This window comes from Gossypium raimondii, chromosome 6, assembly GCF_025698545.1.
Source record: "Gossypium raimondii isolate GPD5lz chromosome 6, ASM2569854v1, whole genome shotgun sequence".
NCBI lineage: Eukaryota > Viridiplantae > Streptophyta > Magnoliopsida > Malvales > Malvaceae > Gossypium > Gossypium raimondii.
The window spans coordinates 34,734,135-34,745,802 of record NC_068570.1 but is presented as its reverse complement, the minus strand read 5'-3'; the positions used below and the strand labels follow the sequence as shown (position 1 = coordinate 34,745,802).

The window sequence follows — 11,668 nt, the reverse complement described above, 5'->3', positions numbered from 1 at the left end:
TTCTAGGTTGAAGCAGATGTATCAATATTCGTGTTCCAAAAGTGATACCGTAGTGATTTGAAATGTGCAGGAAGTCAAAATCGTAATTTCGTATCGATACCCTATCACGAGTATCAATACTTGGAGTCAAAATATCGATACTTGGACAGAGGTACTGATAGTTTTTGGGGTTTGAGTTTTTAAGCTAGAAATAGTATGCAGTTTTGGTACCAATTTTCCAAAAGGCATCGATACCGCTTGGGAGAATTATCGATACCTCACATTCACTATCAATACTGACGTGGTCAGTTTTGAGATTTTTCTAAATGGACCTTATGCATGTTTAATTATTACTACAAGATTATTTAAAGTATGTTTGGCATGTTCTAATGATGATTGGTATAAGTCTGACTAAAATTTTATAAGATCACTGATAAAGAGGATGATTTCTTAATAATGTGACAATTTACTATGAGTATGACATGAGATGGTGGTGTACCATCCTGATACTTAGGCTTGGTTACCAAGCCTTGTATAGGGTGTTACAATTTTGATATCCATCTGCCAAATTTCAAAATCATGAAATGCATCTATTGCGAGTAAGATCAGGATGTATTTAGATATAGCGATTAGAGACAAAGTTTCGTCATAGTTGACACTATAAAATTGGAAAAATCTTTAGCAACTAATCACCCTTTGTATGTTCGAACATTATCATCCATGTCAGTTTTCTAACCCCATTTTCACCCTATTGATTTAATCCCTTCAAGCAAGTCAACCAAGATCCATACCTGATTTTCTGACATGGAATCCATTTCAAACCTCATGGCCTCAAGCCATTTCTCAGAATATGGGCTCACCACTGCTTCTTAATATGTCCTAGGCTCATCTTAATCCATAAGTAGAATATTACCATGTATTGTAATGAGAAATCCATATCTCTTAGGTACATGATGTTCTCTTAAAGATCTTCGCGGTAGTTGTGTTTCCAAACCAGTTGATTGTTCTGCATCAACTTGTGGAGCATGTTGTTGTTCAATCTCTAGTTCAGTGATCTGTTGCTGTTCTGAAATTTCTTTAAGTTAAATATCTTTACCACTTTGTTCTCGGTAGGAGTAAAGAAATAATATCCTTTAGTTTCCTTAAGATATACCAAAAAGATGTACTTTTGAGATTTGGATTTGAGCTTTGTAGATGTCTGACTTTTAACATAAGCTTCACAACCTCAAATATTCATAAAAGACATACTAAGACACTTCCAAGTCCACTTCTCATATGGTGTCTTTTGAACTGATTTAGATAGAACACGATTTAGTGTGAAGGCAGTTGCTTCAAGTACGTATCCCCAAAAGGAAGTAGGAAGATCAACATGACTCATCATTGATCAAATAATGTCCAACAGTGTTCAATTTATCCTCCCAAAAAATCCATTCCATTATGAAGTACCAAGAGGTGTAAGTGGTGAGATGATCCCACGTTCCTTCAAAAGCTCATCAAACTCTAAGCTTAAGTATTCTCCTTCTCAATCTAATCGCAGTTGCATAATACTTTTGTCTAGTTAGTTTTGTAATTCATTCTTAAATTCCTTGAAATTTTCAAGGGCTTCAGATTTATGGTGCATAAGATAAATATACCCATATCTACTAAAGTCTATTAGTGAAAGTAATGAAGTATTGAAAACCTCCCCTAGCTTGTGTATTTGTTGGTTCACATACATCACTATATATTAAGCCCAACAAATCACTAACTCGCTCACTTTTACTATTAAAATGGCATTACCCAACAAGCAAGACTCACATATATCAAATTGTTTGACACCAAAAGAATCCAAAAATCCATCTTTCTAGAGCTTTGATATGCTCTTCTCACTTGTATGGCCCAATCAACAATGCCAAAGATAAGTTTGATTAGAGTCATTTACTTTTGATATTTTAGTATTTATGTTATAAATAGGTATATCTTGATCTAAAATGTAGATACCATTTACTAATTGTGTCAAACCATAGAAAACATTATCAAGATAAACTGAACACCAAGTATTCTTAATAATTATCTCAAAACCAATTTTGTCTAAACAATAAATTGAACTAATGTTTCTAGTCAAATTGGACACAAAATAACAATCTTCCAAACATAAATCAAGTCCACTAGTCAAGGATAAAATATGTGTTGTTACAACTAATGCAGCAACTCTTGCTCCATTTCCAACTTTTAGGTCCACATCTCCTTTATCTAGATCCCTACTTCTTTGTAGTCCCTGTATAGAGGTACAAATATGATAACCAGAACCGGTATATAATACCCAAGAAGTAGATGTTCATAAATTATTATCAATAACATAAATACCTGAAGTGGACGCTCCGCTTTCCTTTGCCTTATTGACCACTTCAAGATAGATAGGGCAGTTCCTCTTCTAATGTTCGGCCTTACCGCTATGGAAACATTTTCTTTTCTTAACAATTCCTCCTTTAGGTCTCAATGTAGACATTCCTTTATTGGGTTTGGCCTTACCATTGTCCTTAAGCTTTGCCTTAGCATTTAGATTTCCTTTGCCCTATTCCTTAAAAACTATCAAAATGGGCTTAGGTCCAACCTTTTTCATGTTAGTTTCAACAATTCGCAACATGCTAAGTAAATTTGGCAAAGTCTTATTTTCATTCATTTGTAAATTAAGAAAAAATTGGATAAAACTATTCGATAATGATTGCAGGATGACAGCGGTGGCAAATTCTACACCTAGAGGGAATCAAAGGTTTTCAAGGCTTCTTGAGAATATGAGTTCCCACATGTATTCCTTCCATTATTTTACATCAAAACAGACCTTTAGAGGTCTCATACCTCTCTTGATGTGCTTTCCCCCCATATAATTCTTTGAGGTGCTGGATCATATCATAGGCAACCATATCCTCATGTTGCTTTTGAAGCACAAGAGTCATGGTGGCAAGCATTAGACATCCTATGTCTAACATGTCATTACGATGCTTCTTATAAGAATCCTTATCAGCTCTAGAGGCATTAGTTATTGGTTCATTAGGAATGAGTTCTTCAACGACATATAATTTTTGTTCTTGTTTGAGGATAAACCCCAAGTTACGGAACCATCAAGGAAGTTCAATTCATTCAACTTATCCTTCTCAAGGAAAAATTGCAATGATAAAGAGTTTGTGTTGTTTATCATCATAAATCTAAAATAATAAAACATGCTTATGAATAAATTTACCAAGTTTATTATAAAAATTAGAAGGACTTTATTAAATGATGCTCTCACTATTTTATTCAAAATTAATAACCCTCAGAAATTATTTTCGAAAAATCCATCCTCTAAAGTTTTTCTAGTGGAAAAAGGTTCATATTTCACCTCCTGTTAAGTCAGCTTTAGTTTTACTCTAAAGATTATGATTATTTAGGTAAGCAACACTTGTCAGTTACATCCTATGTAACTTATTATTTAGTAAACAACTATTGTTCCAATCATCTCATGATCATCAAAATCTCTTGCCTCTAGGTTTCTAATCCTATTAAAGTAACCTAGTTAAGTCATTAACCAATATTATAACCAACGAATATCACTTGCTTATTCTTCATGTTTGACCAAGATAGATACAATTACTTTGCTTTAGTAGAACCCAAGTTGTATCAATTGAGGCTTTAACGAGGGTAAATATTGGAAGGAAATCTTAACTTAATATTTTATTAAGGGTTTTAAATAAAATTCATCTCACGTTAATGTTCACCTTTAATCTTTTTATTAAAGTTTATTGTATCAATATATTATAGCATACATGTTAAAATATCATCCATTGTATCAATATATTATAGCATACATGTTGCCCCTACATCCTAGTTGAACTAGGATTTTGTTTTTCTATTTGAAATAAATTTCTTTAATTCAACAAGGGTTCTGATAACTCTTGAAAAGAGTATTTTAAACCTCTAAGCTTGATTAAATACTTGTACTTAAGTAGATATATTTGCATTTCTAGGTTATTTTTAGAACATTACATAATAATACTTGGATTGTGCCTTAAATGTCATTTCATGTTACTTTCACTGTTGGGAAGAAGGAAACTGGTTGTTTTATGCAGGAGGTGCAGAAAGGATGAAGAAAATGAGAAAAATGAGGAAGAAAATGAACGAAGTGAAATATTGTCATGGAAAAAGGTTGGATGGATTGCCAACACAAATTCCATGGCAATTACATGAAAATGCTGACGCAGCACTCAGTCTTCGTCACTCTCAACCAGTTGTATATGTGAGAAAAGTGTGTGCTGATAGAGGGGACCTACCCTATAAAAGAAGAAAGAAAAAAATAATGAAAAGAATTCTACACACGGGAATTTTACATGAGGATTTTGGAGGGGAACTGGGAGAACAGTTTTCTCTCCAGAAAATCTTGTGAAAAATTCTAGAGAAAATGGAGTGGGTAGCAGATTAAAAGGAGAGTAGAGACGCAAAGAAAGAAATGAGAAATCAGCCTTGGGTCTTGCACGATCCAACAATGTCGAAGTGAAAGCTGGAGTGGCGGAAGCTTCCTACAGTCCTACCTTCATTCTGTTAATTAATTTATGTGATTTCTAAATTGTTAATAATGATGTTGAATGTTATTCTGATTTTGGATTTTAAATCCCAACCCATGAGCTAATTTCATTTGGGTTGGAATTACTGGATTTATCTTGATACATTTAATGTTGATGGTGATATTTTGTGTAGATCTATTGTTTTATTCGGTTTGGATTATTTTAAAGATATGCATGCAAACTCTAGACATAGATGAATGCATGGTATATCGTTACAGAGTAAGGATACGAAGAAAATACTCATAGCACTCTAGACATAGAGTTGTGATCTGTACAGAGTAAGGAAGAATATTGTTAGGTATTATTCTTAAGACTTGTAGACATACAAAAACATAGAATGATAGCTTTAATTCTAGCTCTCGAAATAAGCAAAATGTAGTAGTTTTACTCTGAGCAATAATTTGGTCAAGATTTTGCCATGACATTATTATGTTATTAAGTTATAATCCAAGTAATTCCAACCTTCCCATTCAACAACATTAATCCGCTCAACTTTGTCTCGTATAATTGCCACAGCATTTTATTCCTTATTTGATTTTTATATTACATACATTAATACTTCACCTCAAATCATTATTCTGTTTATGTAACACCTTATACCCATCCTGGTCGCCAAGCCCGAATACGGGATGTCACACCACCATCTCATGTACATCAAGAAAAAGCTCAGTAGAACAAATCATCCATCGGTCCATTATTCATGAAAGGTTTAAACCACTCAACTTGATAGTTATCATTGTTTCATGCAAATCTCACGATAATTAGTCTTATAAACAATTTAAAACATGCTTAGGGTCCATTTAGCAAAATTTTCAAAACATGTTCGTAGGTATCGATACTGACACTAGGATATCGATATTTTCTCTAAGTGGTATCAATACCACTTGGAAAAATGATACCAAATTTACATTATGTTTCTCGATAAAAACCCAAAACTCCAAAACTATCGGTGCCTGTTATGAAATATCAATACTTTGACCCCGAGTATCAATACTAGAGCAAAGGTATCGATACAAAATCCATATGATGACTTCCTACATATTTCGAAACACAGAGGTATCAATTTTAAATCTCGAATATTGATACCTCTGTCCCTAGACAAAAAAATGCAGCATACATATGCAATTAACTCACTCCAAAAGAATTTCCAAGCATCATGCATCAATTACTTCAATAAACAATTTTCCAACGATTAAATTTAATAGTTCAAGTCATTAAAACGTGTCCAAGAAAGATACACCAAGCCATCATTCTTGATTCATAATTCTTCTTTTTCTTACCGCACAAAACCTAGTCCTACTTCAATTTGGGGTTTCGTGATCTATTGAGTCTAATTTTTCTGTTTTGTGTTTACCTGTCAGATTCGGCTGATTGGAGACTTTTCTTGAAGTTCAATTTCGCGTTCTTGGCTTCCAAGAATCCCTATTAATAAGTGTTTCAATTCTTGGCTGATTCTTTATTGTTTTGGGTGTTTCATTTCAGATATGTTGATTCTAATTTTAATTTTCTGTTTCGTTTCAAATCCAAGCGTCTAGCGTTTTCATAGGAGTTTTCCATGACTTGGCAACTCGATCTTGGTCTGCGTGCAACCCTCTATCAATCCACCATTAACGACTCCATTTTTTTATTTTATTAAAAACTGGCAATTTAATAACTAATACTTCAAATTTAAAAACTAGATCTCATTAAAAACTCATAAAAATTAGAAATATTACCTTTGATGGAAGATTAGATGAGTTTTGACACAAATCTGGAAAACCCACGTTTGCAGAAGATTATGAAATCAAATGAGTTTTTGAGTGTTTTGAAGAGATTCTATAGATGTTTAAGGCTTGGGTATTGAGAGAAATCAAAAGCTTATAGTTTTGTAATCAAAACCTAGTGGAGAGAGCTAGGGAAATCAAAGGGGCTGCTAGCACAGTGAGGGGGAAAAAATGACATCAAACATGTTGATGAGGAAGAAATAGGTTCAATTTTATAAACTGGTAAAAGTGTAACATAAATGCCTACTATTTTGACTTTGTTACATTTGAGTCCTCTTTCTAAAATTAAAGGTTTCTAAAACACTTTTTCAAAAATTGATTTAACAGTTATAATGCCATAGTCAGATGTAATTCTAGTTTACCATGCTACAAAATTCGAGCATTCTAGAGCTAAAATTCCTAAAATACCCCCAAATCTCTTACGCCCGATTTTGGGGTGTTACAGTTTACTTTGCCATAAGCCTAATTAGTATAGTTTATATTAATAACTCAACCATATTTTTACCTATTCTGATCCCTGTGGAGACTATCTCACTTATCACTTTATTACTTGATTCGACGTGTATACTTGCACATTCACATTACATATTCAATCGCGACAAGTTCTACCTTCTCTCCCTATAAATAGATGGCACCAGTAGGGCGATTCACACAACATTCAAATATTGTTATTCTTCCTGAGAATAGAGAGTCTTTTATTCTTTAAGAATTAAATATATTTTTCGGAATAACGATTCTGTCGGTTTCTATTAGAGAAGAAAATTTTTGTTTTCACCCTTAAATAAAAGAAAACTAATTCTAATTTTTGTGTTTGATTCAACTTGGTCGAGCCCACACACGAGGCATTTCGTAGTATGAGAATAGCAAAGGTGGTTGTTTGGATGAATGTTGGAAACAACAAGGATCCATCTATCCTAAAACTCAGGTACAATTTCAGTCTAAGGTTTATTTCTATAAATATTTAGAACTGGGTTGGTTTTCAAAATTTTTATTTTTTTAATGTGCAAGAAAACCATTTTCAAATCGGATATTTTCCAACAATTGGTTTAATTGGCTTAAAATGGTTAATTATGATGTTTAGCTATGTTTTTGGACCAGTTTTTTTTTTCCAAGAAATGTGATGAAAGTTTATATCTAATTATAGGTTACTTATTAATGTGGAAGCAAATTATGAGCCAATTTTAAACTTTTCCTAGGTAATTTAATCAAAGGTCATTTTCATCATTTTATCACCTATAGTAAAACTAACCTGATTTTAGATCTAAGCATTTACCGACCTTCTTTTAGTCAAGTTATGCAAGCCTAAAAATTTCAGGTTAACTTGAGTTCATTTAATATGCCTAATTCAAGTTTTATTATTAGAGAGTAAATTGTAACTTAAATAAATTAGAATACCAATTTAAAGAGAGAAAAATTCAAACCACAAAACCCACACGGCCATGTCTCCTAGTCTGTGTGTCATTAAACGATCGTGTTTGTGTCGTGAAAAATTTTTCGACCAATCACACACACCCGTGTGGAAATCCCACGCACCCGTATGTGAAAGCTCTAGTATTTACACACCCGTGTCACTTACTCACACACCCGTGTGCAACTCCTCACATGCTCGTGTGGACAGCCACACATCCGTTGGAAACCACTGCACCTATTTTTGCTAAAACCACATTTTAAAACCTAATTTTGCATATATTAATGGTCAATTAAACCCAATTTTACTACGATTAATTAACATACATATACATACACCTTCTATTGAGTTTATTGACATCAATTAAGCCTCAATTATATAGAATTAGGTAACCAATTTCATGCATAACAAACACCGAATAAATCCAACAAGTGGCGTACTTTAGTCGCTAATAAACCACTACATGGAAGCTTCATTTAAATAATTGTTAGGATAAATTTCTTGTCTCACACATCGTGTTATCAATCACTGTGTTATCAAGCAACAATACATCATAAATCATTCAATAATTAAAATCAAATATGCCTTAAAATTATTATAAAACCATCCAAAATAAAATGTCCAATGTCCAAAGTCCAATTACAACCAAAATTCAACTAATTCTTGGGAGTTCCACAATGCTTGATTACAGCTCGTAAAACGTGTAATAAAGTCTCTACCAAGCCTAAATCTCTTAGAACTCTTTTGCACGGCTCTTTAGCTTTTCAAGCCTGAGGATTATCTGCACAAATTGTGAGGGTGTGAGCTTTAAAAAGCTTAGTGAATGTTAATAAAAATGACTAGTAAATCAACATCCAAATCATGCTAAAATCACATCCAATCAATGACCAATTATCAGCCATAATAATGGAACATGTCAATTTAATTTCCATATTCTTTATCAATATCAAGAATAAATTATTCATGTCTTACAAACATCGAAGGATATAACAATAATCACACAAAAATATGTTGGCATACACTTCTTACGGCTTAAACGGGTTCATACATCGGACAAACGGACCTCCGAACTCCCACAAATATTAAATACAGTCCACCGAGTTGAGCGGGCCAAAGCACACACTCCTTTATAGCGCCTCAAATAACCCAATGAGTGGAGACTCATGCTCAACACTCCCTCATCTACTCCAAACAAATCAGTCCACCTAGAATCATATGCTCACAATGTCACAAATATAGGTAAGTACTCACAAATCCTATGGCATGCCAACTATATCAAATGGATCCACCATGCACGGTGCCAATATATTCAGTCAAACATAGCATATAAATCAGTCATTATTGTGCTCAATTTAATGTGACAAAATGCTTATGTGTAACATGTAACATAACCATTTAACATCCAATTAAATGAAGCGTTTCATTTTCCATTTTCCATTTTCCAACGTTCAATTACCAATTGTAACATCAATATATCATGATCAAAAACTCCATTAACCATACACTAATAATCAATATAAATAGCCTAATTAAATTGCACAAAATCACCTAAATGCTTACTTACCATTATTCCATAAAAAATCAACTCTTATACATATAATATCAATGTAAAAAAATCAATCATTCCACCATAATTAATCAACAAAAATAATCAATTAAATTACTAATTAAACATAAACAAGGGTAAATTTACCAAATCACCCTTAAAAACACTCACCACATAGTTTATTCTACCACAAACAAGTGATCAACCAAGCAAATTCAAGCTTCAATTTCGGTTAGCTTGGTCCTCTTCAAGATTCGAAAGCTTCAATAGAGATAAAGTAGACATTACCACCTTTCCAATGCTATAATAAACATGAATTCCAATTAACTATACTAATCAAAATTCTCTCACAAAGATACCTTACCGGATTTGTAACATTATGTCAAAAACTTGATTCCTTACAAAATCAATCTCTTCAACCCTCCTAAAAACTTTCAATCATCAATACTAGACCAAATACACTTATACTAAGCAACAATTTCATTTTTAAATCAATTTCACAAAATTTCAAAAATCGGTTCATGATGATGATGAAATTCAAATTTCTTTAAATTACCTCACAAATCATGTTTAATTTTGATAAATAAGATCAGAAACCTTTTAATAGATCCATTTCGAGTTGGAAAATCAATTATTTGTGGATTTCCTCTCAAAATTCGAGATCCACCATTAAAGAACTATGTGTTCTTTGAAAAATATGACATTAATAAAAATCCTTTAATTGACTCTCATATCATGTAAAAATGTTTCTAATCATCATGAAAACAAGTTTAGGATTGAAGATTACCTTTGATTCACTCTAAAGTCATTCATTGAAAATCTTGATTCATGAAACTTTAGAAATTTCAAAATATTTTTGGCTACGTTTGAGAATAATTTTGGGTGAATTGAAAGAGTATTTTGAGAAGGAATTTGGTTGGATACATTCTCTGATGATAGATCTGTAAAATCATGCAAAGAAAATGAATTTTAAAGGTTTCTAATCTGATATAAAATGTGTGAAAATTGGGCTAGGTACATTAGTTTTAAAATTGAAACCACCGACAAGAAATTTAAAAATTGAGAAATTTGCCTAATGGCTACTCCCATATTTCCATTACTTTACCATTTAATCCTTTTTCACCAAAATTTTAACTTTTAAGGTTTATTTTCCATATAAATACTCCAAATTTTCCTTGTTTTACAATTAAATCCTATTTAATTAATATTTAATTTTACTCAAATTACACCCAATAAAATTATTTTAAAATTCTTTTTCAACCCAAATTGATTATTTTCACTAATAATTATTTAAATCTTTTTTAATTTTTCGTATTATTGTTTAATCGATTTTAGATGAAATTAACCTCTTAAATTAAATTAAAAATTACTAGAAACCCTATAAATTCCTAGTTTCACACTCAAAACCCGAAAAATATATCTGAAACTACTAGACCCAGTTTAGGGATATTACAACTCTCCCCCTTTAAAAAGAAATTTTGTCCTCGAAATTTACCTGAATCAAACAGATAAGGATACTAACATTTCATCACATCTTTTGACTCCCAAGTGGCTTCCTCAATCTTGTGGTTGCGGCACAAAACTGTTACGAACAGAACCGTCTTATTGCATAACACATTGACTTTTCGATCTAGGGTCGCAACCGGTTCCTCCTCGTATGAATGATTAGATCGAACCTCGATCTCCTTAACAGGAACAACATAAAAAGGATCATATATGTACTTCCATAACATGGAGACATGGAAGATGTAATGAGTACGCTCTAACTCAAGCGGCAACAATAAACGATAAGCAACCAGTCCAATCTGTTTGGCAACCTCATATGGGCCAATGAACCTCGGACTAAGCTTACCTTTTTGCCCAAACCTCAGAAATTTCTTCCACGACGAAACCTTTAGAAATACCATATCACCAATTTTATACTCGATGTCTCGACATCTCAGGTCATCGTACGACTTCCATCAATTAGAAGCAGCTTTCAACCACTCGCAAACAAGTCTCGCCTTATCCTCAACCTCCTGAACCACCTTCGGACCCAAGTTCCTCTTCTCCTCCATATCGGACCAGCATAGAGAAGTCCTGCACCTCTGACCATACAAAGCCTCGAATGGTCCCATCTAAATATTCTTCTAATAGCTATAATTATATGCAAACTCGACTAATGGCAAGTGACGATCCCAATTACCTCCGAAGTCGATAACACAACTACGAAGCATGTCCAAAAGAATTTGGATCACCCTCTCTAGCTGACCATCAAACTGTGGATGATAAGTTGAACTGAAATGAAGCTTCGAAACCTAAAGCCTCATGCAACGCCTTCCAAAATCTTGAAGTAAACCGTAGATCTCCGTCTAATATGATCGAAAGAGGAACCCATGAAGACGAAAAATCTCTC

At 33.0% G+C, this 11,668-nt stretch overlaps 1 protein-coding gene across 1 annotated transcript; it reads right to left on the bottom strand.

Annotated features, from left to right (window-relative positions):
* Positions 1-10,790: 10,790 nt before the first annotated feature.
* Positions 10,791-11,180, bottom strand: LOC128041726 (uncharacterized). The gene has a single exon (XM_052632027.1). The coding sequence runs from the start codon at positions 11,178-11,180 to the stop codon at positions 10,791-10,793; it is 390 nt and encodes a 129-aa protein (XP_052487987.1).
* Positions 11,181-11,668: the final 488 nt, after the last annotated feature.